The sequence below is a fragment of the Somniosus microcephalus genome, chromosome 2 (genome assembly GCF_052327205.1).
Source record: "Somniosus microcephalus isolate GS21.2 chromosome 2, FLI_Smic_1.0, whole genome shotgun sequence".
Taxonomy (NCBI): domain Eukaryota; kingdom Metazoa; phylum Chordata; class Chondrichthyes; order Squaliformes; family Somniosidae; genus Somniosus; species Somniosus microcephalus.
Window position 1 is genome coordinate 7,647,734 of NC_140988.1, and position 21,376 is coordinate 7,669,109.

At 45.5% G+C, this 21,376-nt stretch overlaps 2 protein-coding genes across 2 annotated transcripts in view; both read right to left on the minus strand.

Annotated features, from left to right (window-relative positions):
- The window catches only part of metap1 (methionyl aminopeptidase 1), a 40,736-nt gene extending 36,754 nt beyond the window's left edge, over nt 1–3,982 (minus strand). Inside the window, exon 1 of the mRNA XM_086006322.1 lies at nt 3,885–3,982. The gene's annotated coding sequence lies outside the window, so the exon portion shown is untranslated. The remainder of the gene's footprint in view (nt 1–3,884) is intronic.
- The window catches only part of LOC147122533 (tetraspanin-5-like), a 159,368-nt gene continuing 141,805 nt past the window's right edge, over nt 3,814–21,376 (minus strand). The window contains exon 4 of the mRNA XM_086005154.1: nt 3,814–3,936. Coding sequence (XP_085861280.1) covers nt 3,814–3,936 — 123 coding nt within the window. The remainder of the gene's footprint in view (nt 3,937–21,376) is intronic.

Below are 21,376 nucleotides of genomic sequence, written 5' to 3' on the forward strand. Positions count from 1 at the left end.
TTTTTGTCCGTGTAGGTAATGGTTGAATTTCTTCACCCCCCCCCCACACCAGGCTGAGTGCCTCCCTGTCGATCTGTGCATAGTTACGCTTAGCTGAGTCCAATGAGCGTGACGCAAAAGCTATCGGCCGCTCCGAGCCATCAGGGAATCTATGCGATAATACCGCTCCCACGTCGTAAGGGGATGCATCGCACGCCAGTCTGATTGGCAGTGATGGGTTGTAATGAGCCGACACTTCCCTGGGCGTGATCAAGCCTTTGCATTTATGGAAGGCACGTTTACAGTCTTCGCTCCATTTCCAAACTACTCCCGTTTGTAGCAGTGCGTTAAGAGGGTGCAGAACCGTCGACAAGTTTGGTAAAAATTTATGATAGTAATTTATTAATCCCAGGAACGACCTTAATTGTGAGACATTTTCAGGCACTGGGGCCTTTACGACCGCTTCAATTTTTTCAGGTGACTTATGCAACCCTTCTTCGTTAATGACATGGCCACAATATGATATTTGTTTCTGGAAAAATTCGCACTTGGGCCAATTTGCTCGTAGGCCCCGTTCTCTCAGCCTCGTGAGCACCTGCTCCAAATTGGCAAGGTGCTCGTTGTCGTTTTCTCCTGTTACAAGGATGTCGTCTAGGTAGCATTGAGTCCCCGGAATCCCTTGCAGGACTTGCTCCATAGCTCTTTGCCAGATAGCCGGAGCTGATGCCACTCCGAAAACCAGTCGATTGTACTGGTACAGGCCTTTGTGTGCGTTTATCGTGAGATACTTTTTAGAGGCCTCCTCAACCTCCATCTGTAGCTATGCCTGTGCTAAGTCAATTTTGGTGAAACGTTTCCCTCCGGATAGTGAGGTGAAAATATCTTCTATCCTCGGAAGAGGATACTGTACCGTGTGAAGAACCGGGTTTACAGTCACCTTGAAGTCCCCACAGATGCGAATTTTTCTCTGTTCTTCAGATTTATCATTATTCAACGTTTTCTTCATGACCGGGACGATGGGTGTTGCCCACTCGCTCCAATCTACCTTGGATAACACGCCTGCTTTTTCCAAATTCTCCAGCTCTGCCTCGACGGCTGGACGAATTGCGTATGGCACCGGCCTTGCCTTAAAAAACTTGGGAATTGCCGCATCTTTCACTTTTATTGAGGCGGTGGCGCCTTTCAGGGTTCCTAGTTCCTGTTGAAACACTTCTTTGGCGTTAGCCAAGATTTCTTTTAATCGTCCAGGTATGACGTCATCATAATTTTTTTTCTTACTGGTCACCGTCAGTGCCTGAATGGAGTGCCAGTCTAAACGTATCTTTCTCATCCATTCACGTCCCAACAACGGTGGACCACCATCTTGCAGAACGTATAAATACAACTTCTGTATTTCCTTGCCGTTGTATACAACAGGCACCCTTATTTTCCCTCTGGGGTATACTTTCTGCCCCGTATATGTCTTCAAGATAATGGATGTGTCTTTCAAAGGTATATGCGGAAATAGCCGCTCGTAATCCCGTCGACTCATGACGGTCAGAGCTGATCCTGTATCTAGCTCCATTTTCACTGGGGACCCCGCTATCGTGAGGGTAACCCAAATGGTCTGGTAATCTTCTTTGGCAATTACATTATGTAATTTGAGACAGCTTAGTCTCTTGTTTCCGGAGTCGCTATCGCTCTTCTGGTCTTCGGAGCTACTGTCCGTCATCATTTGTACCTTTCTGTACTTTTCCTTATTGACCTTTTTACTGTCAGCGGATTTTTTTCCACATCTGCATACACATGCAATGTGTCCCATCTTTCCGCATTGCCTGCATGCTTTGTCCTTGAACCAGCAGTCCTTCTGGTCATGGGTGGATCTGCCGCAGCGATAACATCTCTCGAAACCCCGTGTCATTTCATGGGTGCCGAAGTCCTGTGGCTTTTGCTGTATCTCTGCAGCTCCTCTTGCTGCTGCTTCGTATGATACAGCCACACTGAAAGCCTTGTCCAGTGTCAAATCTTTCTCAGAAAGTAGTCTTTTCTGTGTTCCTTCGCTTAGGAGACCGCAGACGAATTTGTCTCGTAGAGAATCTGCTAGTCCTGCCCCGAACTGGCAGTGCTTTGACAGCTTTCGTAATTCGGTGAGGTAATCAGCGTTACTTTCATTCTTGTGCTGATTCCTCCAGAAGAATTTGAATCGTTCCGCTATCAGCAGCGGTGTTGGGTTTAAGTGCTCCTGTAAGGTATCAACAATCTCCTTAAAATTCTTGTCCATCGGTTTGGCTGGAGTGATCAAGTTTCGTAACAGCCCGTATGTCCTTGCGCCCATCAGATTTAGAAGTACCGATGCCTTTTTATCATCCGCTACTTCATTCGCCTTGCAATATACCTCCACTCTTTCCACATATGTGGTCCAATCTTCTATATCACTATCGAAAGCAGTAATATTGCCAGTCTTCGGCATCTTGAAAATCTAAAATGGCGCTTCCCGCGCTTTTCCTCCGTCCCCGATGGATCAAAATGGCGCCTCCCGCGCTTTTCTTTCTTCCCCGCCGAGTTAAGATGGCGCCTCCGGCGCTTTCCCGCCGCTACTGCCAACGCTGTTCTCCGCGGTTCCCGTTGCGACCTGCAGCTTTTCGCGGTATTTCTATTTTTTTTTTATATATATCTCTTCAATAGTTTCTCCGTTACTTGGAGAACCGTTCCCGTCGTGGAGCGGGCCCTCTGGGACTTTCCCCTCCCTCTGCTCGGTCCGAACGCCGACCTGCTTTGCAGCACCGGCCGCGCCCTGAGTGCTCCACCCTCTCTCTCTCTTTGCTTCTGCTTCCCGACTCGCTGCCCGGCCCCGTTGCAGAGCCACCCGATCGAGCTCTAGCCCGCCGCAGCCCAGGAAGGATCAGTGCACTACCTGCCACCAGCCCGTTTAGCTGGTGAAACCAGAGTTTTTTTTTCTTGCTTCTGGCTTCGACCTTCGTCTGAGGAATCGAGGTGCTGCCGAATTGCAGGTAAGTTCGTTCCTAATTTGTCGCCACTGTTAGATCCGTGTGTTAATGGAGACACGGAATGCAAGAGTTGAGTTAACAAGTGTTTACTGAACAAAGTCTGGAGGTGAACTAACTACACAAGACGCTACACAGGCTTATATACCCGAGTGGTCACTACTGGTACTACAGTATACAGGGGCTTCAAAAACATAGTTCCTCTTAAAGGTACATACACTACACTCGGTATTCCTCGTTGGAGGCTTATCTACCTGATATTCTCGCATTTCACTTGTATGTTCCGTACCTATTCAGTTCTGATTTGTTGCTATTGGGAAAATGTGAGTCAAACAGGTGCAAATGTGACAAAAGTTTACATATTAAAAGATTACAACGTGCAAGGTACAACAGGCATAGATAGGTACACAGGATATGTAATGGATGGAATTTAGAAGAATGAGAGGTGATCTCATTGAAACATTTAAGATTCTGAAGGGGATTGACAGGGTAGACACTGAGAGATTGTTTCCCCTGGCTGGGGAGTCTAGAGCCAGAGGTCACAGTCTCAGAATAAGGGGTCGGCCATTTAAGACTGAGGTGAGGAGGAATTTCTTCACTCAGAGGGTGGTGAATCTTTGGAATTCTCTGTCCCAGAGGGCTGTGGAAGCTCAGTCGTTGAGTATATTCAAGGCTGAGAGCGATAGATTTTTGGACATTAAGCGAATCAAGGGATATGGGGATCGGGCGGGAAAGTGGAGATGAGGTAGAAGATCAGCCATGATCTTATTGAATGGCGGAGCAGGCTCGAGGGGTCGAATGGCCTGTTCCTGCTCCTAATTCTTATGTTATGTGTGTACAGCAGTCAAAACTATGCAACTTTATCATTCACCCACACGTCAGATGAATGCTGATGGGCACAGCCCTCCACAAAGTACTTACTGGCTTTCTTATGGAGAATCTTATGCGTTGACCAACTTCCTTTGAAACACTCCTGAAAAAGGTAAATTTGACAAATAAAATCTTTTACTTAACAAACAGAAGCGAAAATGTGCAAATACACATGCATATATATGTGTGCACTACAGTTACCATTTGAAGTCCTAGCTCTAACTTTAAGATTGTGCCCCCTTGTTCTGGATTCTTCACCAGTTGGAAATAGTTTCTCTCTGTCTACTCTATTGAATTGTTCTATTATTTTAAACACCCCTCAATCTTAGAGCCTTGGTGACCATATATAAAGTTTAAATCCATGTTCCCACATATCAGCAACTTCAGATGTATGCAAGCACCATCAAATCATAGATGCAGTTAACAGGAAGCTAGATAAGTACACTAGGGAGAAAGGAATAGTCGGATCTGTTGATAGGGTGAGCTGTAGCACGGTGGGAGGAGGCTCGTGTGGAGCAGAAACACCGGCATGGGCCGAATGGCCAGTTTCTGTGCTGTACATTCTATGTAAATCTATGAAATGCAATGTCAACAGCAGAGCCCCAATGTCTTAACGTACTACATGGTGTGGTCCAGACCAGTAGCTCCCAGGCTCAATTCCCAGTCTGTGCTGGGAATCAAACTTTACAAGCAAACCTCTGCAAGTCTGAATCCATTTCCAAAAACCGGCGAGAGCTGTTTCAGCCATTCCTTGTCAAATACAAATTTGATTCCAAGCAGCTGTCTCACTGCATGTAAAAGAATTCCATTTTACTTCTAAAATTACAATTTTTAGAATCGATGTGCATGTCTTCGAGTCCGTTAAAAACACAATTCAATGGTGGTCGCCATTTGAAACCGCTAATATATTGGTTGCTTTAGACTAATAACTGGTCTGCATTTAGCATTCTGCAGATCCAAAGAGAAGGCAGATTGCCACAAAATTAGGGTTAATATTACAGATTACTCAGAGTAAGATAACTGCTCGTTTGAGGTTGGGCGACTCCAAGGGCAGATTACCAAAAGGATACAGCTATCAGATCACACAACAACAACAACTTGTATTTATAGAGTGCCTTTAATGTAGTAAAATGTCCCAAGGCGCTGCACAGGAGCGCTAGAAGACAAAATTCGACACCGAGCCAAGGAGAAATTAGGGCAGATGACCAAAAGCTTGGTTAAAGAGGTAGGCTTTAAAAAGTGTCTTAAAGGAGAAAAGAGAGGTAGCGGGGTTTAGGGAGGGAATTCCAGAGCTTGGGGCCCAGGCAGCCGAAGGCACGGCCGCCAATGGTTGAGCGATTAAAATCAGGGATGTACAATCCCCATATAGAGCAACGTACTGGAGAAACTCCGTTTTATAAAGCACCCAAAACTATAGCATGGTTTTAACTGAAATGTTGCTTTAATAACAGAAAGTTAACTCTCCACTTGACATCTTTACTCTGTGAACTGTAAGCTCTTTGACAGGATCATGAAGAATTTTGCAAATTAAGCACCTTTGCCTTCTCTGCTCTGGGGCACTTAGTTCAAATGTCATCGCTGGTATTTCTAATGATGTGGCTAACAGGTGCCTCCCATAAACCACTGCGACATCCACTGCTGAAATCATATCATGCCGCAGGATTTTGCATTATCATACAGTTTATTCACTGACCCACCGATGACCCCGCCAGCTTTACCGCAAACTATTTTGCCCACATGTTTATGCAAGGACTGTGTGGAGTCATTAATATTTTGTTTTATTAGTGTGGCACAAGGAATCTTGGCGTAATTTTAGAAACGAGCTTCAGTTTTTAAGCAGCGAAGATTGAGGACGACAAATGCTTTAATAAACCGCACCAGGGCCGATCACATTTCTTACAATATTAGCACTGGCAATTGCTATGGTTAAGTGCTAAATATGATACTAAAATGGATTTTCAACTGTTGCAAAGGGCAAAATAAAGAGTTTATATCGAAGGAAATAATTCTCGGTACAAGCTTCCAAATAGGCTTAGGTCATGATCTGGAACAAAGGTGTCAAAATACGCATTTGTTTACAAATTCACACTTAAATATTTCTATTTATAAATATAATGACCTATTTCCCTTAGCAGAGAGGTCAATAACCAGGGGCAGAAGGATTAGAGGGGAGTTGAGGAGAAGTTTTTTCACCCAGAGGGTGGTGGGGGTCTGGAACTCACTGCCTGATAGGGTGGGAGAGGCAGAAACCCTCATCACATTTAAAAAGTACTGGGATATACGCTTGAAGTGCTGGAACCTCCAGGGCTACGGACCAAGTGCCGGAAAGTGGGATTAGGCTGGAGAGCTCTGTCGGCCGGCGCAGACACGATGGGCCGAATGGCCTCGCTCTGTGCCGCACATTTCTATGCTTCTACATAGAAGTTGAATTTAAATTATTTTTGATTGGCGTACATTATATTATTATTCAACCAGACAATTCAGAAAACAGCTCAGTTCGGATAAGAGAATAATTTAGATAAGAGAGTTCGGATTAATTCTAGCACTGCACCGAATGCTGACTCGGCAAGGAAAAGCACTCAGTCTACCTCTGATAATTAAACGTCTTTTTGTGTTAAGAATTTGAATTATCCAATAATTTGATTTAAGTAACGCAAATAACAGCAAAGTGGGAATTTTGTGCTAAATATTTTTTTTTATCAGATTACCTGAATTAAGCAAGGTTGAATTAAGAACGTGGCATAATTATGCACACAAGGCAACCTGATTTAGTTAACTGATCAATTTGAACAAGTGATGTTCAAAGAAATGGCTTAAGACTTTTACCACCAATTTTTTTTTTTTAATTAAATGTATTAATACTACTAGCTGTCAGCCTTGGCTTAGCGGCTAACACTCTTGCACTTGATTCAGAAGGTCATGGGTTACAGCCCCACTCCAGAGGCTCGAGCACATAATCTAGGCTGAGACTCCCAGTGCAGTGCTGAGGGAGTGCTGCACTGTCGGAGGTGCCGTCTTTCGGATGAGACGTTAACCCGAGGCCCCGTCTGCTCTCTCAGGTGGACGTAAAAGATCCCACGGCACTATTTCAAAGAGGAGCAGGAGTGTTCTCCCAGTCATCCTAACCAATATTTATCACTCAACCAACATCACTAAAAACAGATTTTCTGGTCATTCTCACATTGCTGTTTGTGGGAGCTTGCTGTGCGCAAACTGGCTGCCGCGTTTCCTACATTACGACAGTGACTCCACTTCAAAAAGTGCTTCATTGGTTGTGAAGCGCTTTGGGACGTCCTGAGGTTGTGAAAGGCGTTGGAGAAATGCAAGTTCTTTCTCTTTTCTAAGTAAGCCATATAAACCAGAAGGCCTGGGGTTTGATTCCTGCTAAATTCAATCATGCAACAATCTTTTGGGATACTACAAATAGACTTGGTGCCCCAGGGCTTTTAAAAAAAAATCAGCCTGGGCACTAGTTCCTGATCGTTACTCACTGGTAACTCTTGATTCAAAGTACACGCTTGTGGACTTAGAATATAAACAGGATTGAGCTTCGATGCGATGGGCTTCATGGTTGAATAACCTTCCAACACCCATTGCGCTTACACTCACCCGTGAAGGAGAACTTCTATGTTCACGGAACAACAGCTCCCAAATATTGTATTTAAATTTAGAGAAGCATACTGAATCAAATGCTTGAGCTCTTCCATGGCTCAGTAGGTAAGTGGCAGCAATCAGGACCCTGGCTGATTTTTTTTTTTCTTATCCCCTTCTTCAGGCAGTGGTAGTGATGTGGCCAAATGGTGCAAACCCCACTGCCATCCCAGCTGAGACCAGCCCTGCTCAGCATAAACCTGGGATTGAACCTACACCGTCCAGCACTACAAGGCTCAGAAACACACTGCGAGGTGCAATCAGCCAATGGGGCCATTGGTGGAAGTGATTTTTTAAATTAGTAAACTGCAACTATTCCAGAACACCACTGCCCACATCCTGGGCAGCAGAAAATCCGGTTCGCCTATCTCCCCTGTCGTTGCTGGCCACCGTTGCTTCTGATCATTGGCACCGGTTTCAAAATCCTCATCTTCCAATTCTGGGAACCACACTTTAGGAGGGAGAGGGTACAGAAGACATTTACAAGACTGGTTCCAGGGATGAGGGATTACAGTCACGTGGATGGAGTGGAGAAGCTGGGGTTTTTCTCCTTGGAGCAGAGAAGGCTAAGAGGAGATTTGAGAGAGGTGTTTAAAATCATGAAGGGTTTAGAGAGAGTAAATAAAGAGAAACTGTTTCCAGTGGCTGAAGGGTCGATAACCAGAGGGCACAGATTTAAGGTGATTGGCAAAAGAACCAGAGGTGAGATGAGGAAAAACTTTTTTACATGTGTGGTTAGGATTTGGAACGCGCTGCCTGATAGGGCGGTGGACACAGATTCAATAGTAGCCTTCAAAAAGGAATTGGATCAATACTTGGGAGAAAAAATTGCAGGGATATGGGGAAAGAGCGGGGGAGTGGGACTAACTGGATTGCTCTTCGAAAGAGCCGGCGCAGACTGGATGGGCCAAATGGCCTCCTGTGCTGTACTATTCTAGGATTAATCTCCCTCCTCCAGTTTTGTTGCACCCTCTGTTCTTCCAACTTTGTTCTACAATGCTAGGCATTTCCCCCAACCATTCTCCCCTACACTTCAGTTCCCTTCTTAAACCCCTTTGCCATACAACATTTCTCCCACCTTCAAAAAAACCCCCTTAAAACACCTTTGACCACCTTGCCAATTACCCCTCCTACTCAAGTCTAGAGTTACCTAGTGCCTATTTTACCAACCCAAAGCACCTCCGGAAAACAAACAAAGTTATTTTTAGTCGCTTTGCTTTCATTAAACAAGCATCAACAACAACTTGTATTTAAACAGCACCTTTAACATAGTAAAACACCCCGAGGCACTTCACAGGGGCGTTATAAAACAAAATTAGACACAAAGCCACATAAAGAGAAATTAAGGCAGATAAAAGGTAGGTTTTAAGGAGCGTCTTAAAAGGAGGAGAGAGAGGCGGAGAGGTTTAGGGAGGGAATTCCAGAGCTCGGGGCCCAGGCAGCTGAAGGCATGGCCGCCAATGGTGGAGCGATTAAAATCAGGGATACGCAAGAGGCCAGAATTGGAGGATTGTGGAGCTGGAGGAGATTACAGAGATAGGCCATGGAAGGATGTGAAAACAAGGATGAGAATTTTAAACTCGAGGCTTTGCTTAACCGGGAGCCAATGTAGGTCAGCGAGCACAGGGGTGGTGGGTGAGCGGGACTTGGTGTGAGTTAGGACACGGGCAGCAGAGTATTGGATCGCCTTAAGTTTACGGAGGGTAGAACATGGGAGGCCGGTCAGGAGTGCGTTGGAATAGTCAAGTCTCGAGGTAACAAAGGCATGGGTGAGGGTTTCAACAACAGACGAGCTGAGGCAGAGGTCGGGCGATGTTCCAGAGGTGGGAAAGAAAATGACAAAAGTACAATTCCAGCCTGACTAGACTGCACTAAACAAACAGGCATAAAATACAGTCGGCAAAGATGAACAAGTCTAAAACTTTAACTTTCATCTCAAAAAGGCATGCAAAGATTTTTACAATTTATCCCCACACATATTGTACATTAACAATGCAGCAAATGTCATAATCTTTAACACATCATGACACCACTGTAACTCAGTATGATTTATCAGAACCTTTCCGCAATGTACTTTGTTAAATATATATTTACCAAAATATTACAACTATTTAAAGCAGCACTATATCATTTATTATATTTCACATAGCCAGCAATTTTTGCGTAGCTTATATTCTCATTTTGGCACTACAATCCTCCCCCTATTTTCTTCCATGGTTATCCTCTCCCTGCAGAAGTTATTTTCTACGGCATGGAATCATGCCGGCTTACAGTTCGATGGGTGCCAGCAGTTCGCCAGTACATTTCGGAAGCAGTCGATCTTCCTGTGCATGCCCCAAAGGATGCTAGCAGGCCTTTCAATCATGGGGAGCAGCATAGCCAAACCTGAACAAGTCCTCAGCCAACGTGCCTATTTCCCAGCAGGAATCACTGAACTGAATGGTAACCACGGGCAGGAAGCCTGATTGGTGTTCAGAACCACAGCCCTCGGGCATTTACAAAAAAAAAGAACGTGCATTTCTATAGCGCCTTTCAAAACCTCAGGACGTCCCAAAGCGCTTTACAGCTAATTAAGTACTTTTTGTTTGATGATGCTCCTGTGAAGTGTAGTCACTGTTGTAATGTAGGAAACGCGGCAACCAATTTGCGCACAGCAAGCCCCCACAAACAGCAATGTCATAATGACTAGATCATGTTTTTAGGTGATGTTGGTTGAGGGATAAATATTGGCCCCAGGACACTGGGGAGAACTACCCTGCTCTTCTTCAAAATAATGCTGTGGGATTTTTTACATCCACCCGAGCGGGCAGACGGGGCCTCGGTTTAATGTCTCATCCAAAAGACAGCACCTCCGACAGTGCAGCACTCCCTTCGCACTGGAAGCGTCAGCCTAGATTTTGCGGTCAAGTCTCTGGAGCGGGTCTTGAACCTTCTGACTCAGAAGTGAGAGTGTGCTACCCACTGAGCCACGGCTGCCTCTATTTAGATCAGCTAATGCAGTCCAGGGCCAGGTAAATCTTTCCTGGTCTGTACGACCGAGTCCCACATCATGCTGGTGGCCCCACAGTTACCGCCTCAGAAGTCGATTAATTGAACAGAAATGGTCTCCCAATTCATGATCAGAATCTTCCAACGCTCCAGCCCCTCCTCATCCTTTGCCACTTTTGACACTGTGCATTATTGCTGCTTCTGATAGCTTCCCTGCTTTACACCTCTCTCCGTGTATTACTGTATGGTCTTCAATGGTCCATAGTTCTTTGTTACTTTTACCATGACAGGTGGTGTCTACCAAGATATCCATTCATTCTTGCGTTACCCCAGAACTGGCTTGAGCCTATAGCCAAATAACCCTCTATTGCAAACCATTTCTTCTGGCAAGCTCCCCAGTAGCACCAATGGTGGCTCGATTACATGTTTCACCTCGGAAAAGAATTCAATTTTAATCTATAATTTTCCACAATTCCCCCAGAACTGACCACACTCCAAAAATGTCTCTCGTCAAGTATCATCTTTTAATAAATGGATTAATCGACGTGGCATGTGCCTCTGATATTGCCATTCCCAACACTAAGGAATGGCACTGACGCAGCTTACCCAAGCCATTTGTAACATTTGCTCAATATTGCTCTCTACCATCTCTTAGATTCACACCATTTACTTACTGAGTCAATTTTAAATGGGGCTATGGTGGTGTAGTGGTTATGTTACTGGACCAGTGATCCAGAGCCCTGGGCTGATAGTCTAGCGAATGAAAGTTCAAATCCCACTGCGGCACTTTGAGAATTTTGGTTGTCCTATGAGGAGAGATTGAATGGAATGGGCCTATACACTCTCGAGATTAGAAGAATGAAAGGTAATCTCACTGAAACATAAGATTCTGAAGGGGGGCTGGCAGGGTAGATGCTGAGAGGCTGTTTCCCCCTGGGTGGAGAGTTTAGAACTAGGGGGCAGTCTCGGGATAAGGGGTCGGCCATTTGAGACCGAGATGAGGAGGAACTTCTTCACTCAGAGGGTTGTGAATCTTTGGAATTCTCTGCCCCAGAGGGCTGTGGAGGCTCAGTCGTTGAGTATATTCAAGGCTGAGAGCGATAGATTGTTGGGCTTAAGGGGAATCAAGGGATATGGACATTGGGTGGGAAAGTGGAGTTACATAGAAGATAGGAGCAGGAGTAGGCCATTCGGCCCCTCGAGCCTGCTCTGCCATTCAATGAGATCATGGCTGATCATCCAAATTCAGTACCCTGTCCCTGCTTTCTCCCCTTATCCCTTTAGCCTTAAGAAATATATCTAACTCCTTCTTGAATATATTTAATGAATTGGCCTCAACTGTCTTCTGTGGTAGAGAATTCCACAGGTTCACCACTCTCTGGGTGAAGAAATTCCTCCTCATCTCTGTCCTAAATGGCTTACCCCTTATCCTTAGACTGTGACCCCTGGTTCTGGACTCCCCCGCCATCGGGAACATCCTTCCTGCATCTAGTCTGTCTAGTCCTGTTAGAATTTTATAAGTTTCAATGAGATCCCCTCTCGCTCTTCTAAACTCCAGCGAGTATAAGCCCAATCGACCCAATCTCTCCTCATACGTCATTCCTGCCATCCCAGGTATCAGCCTGGTGAATCTTCGCTGCACTCCCTCCATGGCAAGAACATCCTTCCTCAGATAAGGCGACCAAAACTGCACACAATACTCAAGGTGCGGTCTCACCAAGGCCCTGTACAACTGCAGCAAGACATCCTTGCTCCTGCACTCGAATCCTCTCGCTACGAAGGCCAACATACCATTTGCCTTCTTAACCGCCTGCTGCACCTGCATGCTTACTTTCAGCGACTGGTGCACAAGGACACCCAGGTCTCGTTGCACTTCCCCTTCTCCCAATCTATTGCCATTCAGATAATAATCTGCCTTCCTGTTTTTGCCACCAAAGTGGATAACCTCGCATTTATCCACGTTATATTGCATCTGCCATATCACCCAACCTGTCCAAATCATACTGGAGTTTCTCGGCATCCTCCTCACAGCACACACGCCCACCCAGCTTTGTGTCGCCTGCAAATTTGGAGATATTACATCTAGTTCCCTCGCCTAGATCATTAATATATATTGTTGAGTTGAGGTAGAAGATCAGCCATGATCCTATTGAATGGCAGAGCAGGCTCGAGGGGCTGTATGGCCGACTCCTGCTCCTATTTCTTATGTTCTTAAACTTCCAATCGAACGCCAGCCCCATTCCTCCACAGCCTTAAATACTACAATTAAGATGTAACTAATAATGGCCCATTTATGCAAATATCCATCCACACCTCAACTCCCATTACCATTTCGATTGCCAATGCACATCAATTATCAGTTGGCAACTAGAAATTTACACCCTGGTTGCTACTGGCTCATTGACAGTAAATTCTGACACTCACAAGGCAATTGAAAAGCGAAATAGTACAGGAAGTGGACAGACAGTAGACAATGAGCCAAGCCATTATACTCCAGATACTAGATATGTGCAGACACATTATTATTAAGGCTCTTTTTGTTTTCAAGAAACAAAAATAAGTGACACAGAAACAATGGTCAATGAATGAATGAATGAATGAATGAATGAAAGGGGACGGAAGGCAGGGTTTCAAGCAATTATGGTAGTACATAAGGGAGTCACTGTCGGGAACGGAAGCAGAGTGGTAATGTCACTGGACTAGCAATCCAGAGGCCTGGACTAATGATCCACAGACATGAGATCAAACCCCACCACGCCAGCTGGGGAATTTAAATTCAGTTAAATCAATAAATCTGGAAAAAAATCCTAGCAACCCGCTACGACAAAGTATAACCGACAGCACTGTGGGAGCACCTTCGCCACGCGGACTGCAGCGGTTCAAGGCGGCGGCTCACCGCCACCTTCTCAAGGGCAATTAGGGATGTTGGCCTTGCCAGCAATGCCCACATCCAATGAATAAAAAAATAACATGGAAAGAAGCTTAAAAGAATCTTAAAGAGGAAATACAAAAGATGCTGGGGAAGTTTAAAGCAAAGGATATAAAGCTGATACAAAAGCAAAACACTGCGGATGTTGGAAATCTGAAATAAAAACAGAAAATGCTGGAAACACTCAGCAGGTCAGGCAGCATCTGTGGAGAGAGAAACAGAGTTAGCGTTTCAGGTCGATGACCTTTCATGTAATGCTGATGTCAGGACAGCTAGCAAATTAGGATAACTGATCAATGAGTCATTACTATAATGTCACTTACAAGTAACAACTTGCATTTATATAGCGCCTTTTAACGTAGTAAAACCTCCCAAGGTGCTTCACAAGAGTCGACAACAAGCCACAAAGAGATATTAGGACAGATGACCAAAAGCTTGGTTGAAGAAAACCCGATAGTGACTAACTCCAGATATTCTCAGATAGAATTTGCATAGGGAATATGTACCTGCGGATGCAACTGTAGTCAGTAACAGTAATTGGGAATCATTTTAAGTACATGGTGACGTGGGAGGCTAATATCTTGGCAAACAGAGGGGGGAAATGGTTATTGCTGACCAAGAGGTGGAAGGAGACAATGAGCAGGAGTTAATTTTTAAAAGGAGAAATTCGGGTATAAAAAAGATGTGAAGAAATGGTGATATACCAATGCAAAGGATCATTAGAATTTCTTTTGGGGGGGGGGGGGGGGGAATTAAAAATATGCAAGGAGCAAAGGAACGATTGACTCCAAGGGTTAAATTACATGGGGCGATTACACAAACTAGGGTTGCATTCCCTGAAGTTTAGAAGGTGATCTGATCGAAGTTTTCAAGATATTAAGAAGAACTGATGGGGTAGAGAGAAAGAAACTATTTCCGCTGGTTAAGGATTCTTGGACTACATGCAAAGGGTGGTAAAAGTTTGGAACTCTCTTCCGCAATCAGCAATTGATGCTAGGTCAATTGTTAATTTTAAATCTGAGATTGATAGATATTTGTTAACCAAAGGTATTACGGGCCAAAGGCGGATACAGGAAACTCTTTATTATCCGGCACCGACGGGACCGGCCTGGTGCCGGCTTATCAAAAAAGTCCGGATTACAGAGGGGTATAGTTAAAAGGTACGAGAGCTCCGTACACAGCAACAAATCCAGGCTTCCCTGTTGCTTAGCAACATGTGCAGGAACTCCGGCCACAGACCAAGCGTCCCTGTTGCTTAGCAACAAGTGCACGAACCCCAGTTACACAGCCACAGATCCAGGAACTGCCACTAATATGAAGTAAAACTTACCTGAACCTACTCCTGAATTTTGCCGGTTAACAGAGTTTTCCGGTTATTTAGGTGCCGGTAAATCGAGAGTTTCCTGTATATGGAGTTAGGTCACAGATCAGCCATGATCTCATTGAATGGCAAAACAGGCTCGAGGGGCTAAATGGTCTATTCCTGTTCCTATTGATATCACTAGCATCATGGAAACCGGCCTCCTCCAGAAAATGGATAAGAAATGGAGCTGTAAGGGTACAGAATGTTTTGTAAAGATAAACTGTTAAGCTAGGCAGTGGTACTATTGATAGCACAAATCAACAGAAGGGGGATGGCTAAAACAACGGATAAAAGAATTGGCAACTATTATCAAGAACTCAAGGTGAACAAGTAGATCGGGCACAGTTTAGGAGAGCAAGAGAGTAGCCTGCAGGGAATCAATGAATTTCAATATTCCAGGAGTAAAGTAGATCAAGGACAGCCTATGTTAATAAAGGGAGGAATCACTGTAATACAGAGAAATGATATTGGGTCAAAAGATCAGGATAATGAAACAGTTTGGGTGGAGGTAAAGAATAATAAGGGGAAAAAAACACTAGTGGGTGTAGTCTATAGGCCTCCGAACAGTTGCAACTCTGTTGGACGGAGTATCAATCAGGAAATAGTTGAGGCTTGTAATAAGGGAACATCTATAATTATGGGGGATTTTAACTATCATATTAATTGGACAAATCAAATTGGGCAGGGCTGCCTTGAGGATGAGTTCATCGAATGTATTAGGGATGGGTTTCTTGAGCAGTATGTAACTGAACCGACCAGGGGGCAAGCAACCTTAGATCTGGTCCTGTGTAACGAGACGGGATTAATTAAAAATGTCCTAGTAAAGGATCCCCTTGGAATGAGTGACCATAACATGGTTGAATTCCATATTCAATTAGAGGGTGAGAAGGTTGGATCTCAAACAAGCGTGCTAAGCTTGAATAAAGGAGACTATGAAGGTATGAGAGCGGAATTGAGTAGAGTGGATTGGGAAAATAGATTAAAGGGTAAGACGATACATGATCAGTGGTGTACATTTGAGTTATTTTACAACTTCCAAAAAATATATATTCCACTGAGAAGAAAAGGGTGTAAAAGAAAAGACAGCCATCCGTGGCTAAGTAAAGAAATTAAGGATAGTATTCGACTAAAAACAAGGGCATATAAGGTAGCCAAATCTAGTGGGAGGATAGAGGATTGGGAAAACTTTAAAAGACAGCAAAAAATAACACAAAGATTGATTAAGAAAGGGAAGATAGATTATGAAAGTAAATTAGCAAAAAATATAAAAACAGATAGTAAGAGTTTTTATAGTTATATAAAAAGAAAAAGGGTGGCTAAAGTAAATGTTGGTCCCTTAGAGGATGAGACCGGGAAATTAATGGTGGGAAATATGGAGATGGCAAAAACACTGAATGAATATTTTGTATCAGTCTTTGCAGTAGAGGACACTAAAAATATCCCAACACTGGACAAACAGGGGGCTAAAGAGGGGGAGGAGCTAAACATGATCAAAATCACTAAGGAAGTGGTACTCGGTAAAATAATGGGACTCAAGGCGGATAAATCACCTGGACCTGATGGCTTACATCCTAGGGTCTTGAGGGAAGTGGCGGTAGGGATTGTGGATGCATTGGTAATAATTTTCCAAAACTCCCTGGACTCGGCAAAGGTCCCGGCAGACTGGAAAACTGCTAATGTAACACCCTTATTTAAAAAGGGCAGTAGACAGAAGGCTGGAAACTATAGACCGGTTAGCCTAACATCTGTGGTAGGTAAAATTTTGGAGTCCATTATTAAGGAGACAGTAACAGGACATTTGGATAATCATAATTTAATAGGACAAAGTCAGCATGGTTTTATGAAGGGGAAGTCATGTTTGACAAATTTGCTGGAGTTCTTTGAGGAAGTAACATATAGGGTGGATAAAGGGGAACCAGTGGACGTAGTGTATTTAGACTTCCAAAAGGCATTTGACAAGGTGCCACACAAAAGATTATTGCTCAAGATAAAAAATCACGGGATTGGGGGTAATATTCTGGCATGGATAGAGGATTGGCTATCTAACAGAAGGCAGAGAGTTGGGATAAATGGTTCATTCTCAGACTGGCAATCAGTAACTAGTGGTGTTCCGCAGGGGTCAGTGCTGGGTCCCCAACTCTTTACAATCTATATTAACGATTTGGAGGAGGGGACCGAGTGTAACATATCAAAGTTTGCAGATGATACTAAGATGGGAGGGAAAGTAGTGAGTGAGGAGGACATAAAAAACCTGCAAGGGGACATAGACAGGCTAAGTAAGTGGGCAGAGATTTGGCAGATGGAATACAATACTGGAAAGTGTGAGGTTATGCACTTTGGCAGGAAAAATCGTAGAGCAAGTTATTATCTTAATGGCAAGAAACTGGAAAGTACTGAAGTACAAAGGGATCTGGGGGTCCTGGTGCACGAAACTCAAAAGGTTAGTATGCAGGTGCAGCAAGTGATTAAGAAGGCCAATGGAATGTTGGCTTTCATTGCTAGGGGGATAGAATATAAAAATAGGGAGGTATTGCTTCAGTTGTACAAGGTATTGGTGAGACCGCACCTGGAATACTGCGTACAGTTTTGGTGTCCATACTTAAGAAAGGACATACTTGCTCTCAAGTCAGTACAAAGAAGGTTCACTCGGTTAATCCCGGGGATGAGGGGATGGACATATGAGGAGAGGTTGAGTAGATTGGGACTCTACTCATTGGAGTTCAGAAGAATGAGAGGCGATCTTATTGAAACATATAAGATTGTGAAGGGGTTGGATCGGGTGGATGCGGGGAGGATGTTCCCGATGATGGGTGAAACTAGAACTAGGGGGCATAGTCTTAGAATAAGGGGCTGCTCTTTCAAAACTGAGATGAGGAGGAACTGCTTCACTCAGAAGGTGGTAGGTCCATGGAATATGCTGCCCCAAAAAGCTGTAGAAGCTACATCATTACATAAATTTAAAACAGAAATAGACAGTTTCCTAGAAGTAAAGGGAATTAAGGGTTACGGGGAGCGGGCAGGAATTTGGACACGAGTCTAGGTTCGGAATGGTCATGGCCCTATGGGTAGCGGAGCGGGCCCAGGGGCCGTGTAGCCTGATCCTACTCCTATTTCGTGTGTCTAATTCTGTTAGATTCAGGAGATGGTTCTGTGATAGTAGACTGGCGGTTAGGATCAGATCAGCCATGATCTTATTGAATGGCGGAGCAGGCTCGAGGGGCCGATTGGCCTACTCCTGCTCCTATTTCTTATGTTATGTTCAGCCAAAAGGGAAGGGAGAAAATACAAGCAATTTCCAACAGATAACTGACTACTTCATCGCACAGCACACAAAGCAAGGGAGGAGGGTCAATTTTATAGCAGATTATTTAGCAATCCACCAGAAAGTATTGATCACTGTGTGGGCATGTTCAATACTGTAATAAGGACTAAGACGAAAATAAGTGGAAAACTTTAAGAGCAGAGAGGTTATGCTTGAACTGTATAAAACACTAGGCCACTGTATAAATCATTAGGCCACAGCTAGAGCACTGCGTGCAGTTCTGGTCAGCACATTACAGGAAAGATGTGATTGCACTAGAGAGGGTACAGAGGAGATTTACAAGGACGTTGCCAGGACTGGAGAATTTTAACTATGAGGAAAGATTGGATAGGATGGGGTTGTTTTCTTTGTAACAGAGGAGGCTGAAGGGAGACTTGATTGAGGTGTATAAAATTATGAGGGGCCTAGATAGAGTGGATAGGAAGGACCTATTTCCCTGAGCGGAGAGGTCAATAACCAGGGGGCAGAGATTTAAAGTAATTGGTAGAAGGATTAGAGGGGAGTTGAGGAGAACTTTTTTCACCCAGATGGTGGTGGGGGTCTGGAACTCACTGCCTGAAAGGGTGGGAGAGGCAGAAACCCTCATCACATTTAAAAAGCACTTGGATATTCACCTGAAGTGCCGTAACCTACAGGGCTACGGACCAAGAGCGGGAAAGTGGGATTAGGCTGGATCGCTCTTTGTCGGCCGGCACAGACACGATGGGCCGAATGGCCTCCTTCTGTGCTGTAAATTTCTATGATTCTATGATTAGCAAACTCTGAGGCTATGAGAAAAATTCCAAAGATGATTTTTTTCCCCACCACCCCTCCTGCTGAAGGCACCAACGAATGCTGGGCCTCACAGGCACCAGCAGAGTCCCTAATACCATGTCCCAAGTGTGCAACAAAAGAAAGCAACGATCATAATCTATCGAGCCCAATCATTTGCTCAGCAAAGGCACCCACTTACCAAGGTGAACCTTTATTCCCTGTTTAAAGTAGAATGAGTAATATACAAAACCATTTTCACATCTGCAAACTCTAAAAACATCAAAGTTTCTGATACATTTCCCTGTAACCATTACTGACATTTTTTTTAAACTGTAGTAACAAGCAACATACAAGCTCTGCAGTTTTTTTTATTTGTTTATGGGATCAGAGCGTTATTGCCCATCCCTAATTGCCCTTGAGAAGGTCCTCTTTTATTGAACAAAATTAACTGTAACTTAATAAAACTTTAAATAAAACTTAACAAATTAAATTAAAATTTGGTTGGCCCAGGGTGATGATGCCCTCCAGTCCCCGCGGCGCCCACCGGTCACGGAAGGCCTCGAGCATGCCGGCAGACACCGCGTGCTCCATCTCCGGGGCCACCCGGGCGCGAAGATAGCCGCGGAAGAGAGGCAGGCAATCGGGCCGGACCACCCCTTCGACCGCCTGCTGCCTGGACCTGTTAATGGCCACTTTGGCCAGGCCCAGGAGCAGTCCTACGAGGAGGTCCTCCGACCCGTCCGCTCCCCTCCGCACCGGGTGACCGAAGATCAGGAGCGTGGGACTGAAGTGCAACCAAAAATCAAGGAGCAGCCCCTTCAAATAATGGAACAGGGGCTGCAACCTCTCACATTCTATATAAACATGGAACATAGACTCCTCCAGACCGCAAAAAAGGCAGGCGGCCTGGAAGTCCGTGAACCTGCTTAACATTTTATTGCACGGGGCTGCTCCATGCAACACCCTCCAGTCCAAGTCCCCAATAGAAAAGGGGAGGACTCCCGCGTAGAGAGCCCTCCATTGGTGACCTGCGCCAGACGGCAAGATGGCACGCCAAGGCGCGTCCGGACAGCAGGCGAAGATGATAAAGTGTAGAGTGTGCAGGAGCAGCCCGTACAGAAAACCCCTCCGCGCAGAGCTAAAGGACACGGAGGACATTTTTGCCCTCGAGAAGGTGGTGGTGAGCCGCCTTCTTGAACCGCTGCAGTCCGTGTGATGAAGGTACTCCCACAGTGCATTGCAGACCTTCAAGTCCCACACATTGCTCACCCGCATCACACCACCTCTACTGAGTTCACTGGGTCACAAAAAATCCAACATTTTGAAACAAGTATCATAAGACAAAGAACAAACATTTGACAATTTGTTTAAGGCAGCACTGCTTTGTTGACATCGATATAAACCAATTAACTACCTTGGAATTCGCAAACAGCCATCATGCTACCCGTTGTGCTTTTTGAATTCTGCGTCGTTAGTGGCACTGCAACTGGTCTTAGTGACTCTTATTGGTTAAATGAAAACTGTCCTGAACTCTTGTTCTTGATCAGTAAAGGTCTGCCGATATTGTGCAAGTGTAGATGTCGGCTGAGGTCAAGGTCAGGCTGTGTTGCCCTGCCGTAAAATAAACTGCTAAAACTCACCATCAAGGTTCACAAAGGAACAGGAGGAGGCCATTCAGCCGCTCAAACCTGTTCTATCATTCAATTAGATTATGGCTCGTCCGTATCTCAACTCCATCCACCCGCCTTTTCGGGGGGGGGGGTAACGGGAAGTACGGGTGGAGGGTGGTGTGGTGATTGTGGCTGGGAGTGGGTAAATGTGTGTTGGTCGGGTGTGGCCACAGGGAGGGGTGGGGGTAGATGTGGACGGGTGGAACGGGTGGGGAGGGCGGGAGGGCGTGAGAGGGGGCGTGGTGGGGGGGGTCATGGGGGGGAGGGGGAGGGGGGCGTGAGGGGCGGAGGGAGGGAGGGGGGGGCCGAGGGAGGGGGGGGCCGAGGGCCGAGGGAGGCCGAGGGAGGGGGGGGCGCCGAGGGAGGGGGGGTGGCCGAGGGAGGGGGGGGGCCGAGGGAGGGGGGGGGCCGAGGGAGGGGGGGGGGCCGAGGGAGGGGGGGGCCGAGGGAGGGGGGGGGGCCGAGGGAGGGCCGAGGGAGGGAGGGGGGGGGGGCCGAGGGAGGGGGGGGCGCCGAGGGAGGGGGGGGGGCCGAGGGAGGGGGGGGTGAGGGAACTGGCGAAGAACCAGACTTCACCAATAATCAGGGAAACAATTACATATTCGGGAATAACCACTTCGATATCCCTTCCCTTCCATACAGGCATAACTACGACAAGCAGACAAATACCAACGGAAAACAGCTCCTGCAGCTCTGTCGAAGCCTGGGTCTGTACATTGTCAATGGTAGGTTCATGGGAGACCTCCTAGGAAGATCGACCTATTGCTCACCTCTTGGCTGCAGCACCGTAGACTATAGGATTACGGATTTGGACCCATCCTCTTTCAGAGCATTCACAGTCAAACCACAAACAACACTGTCAGACCA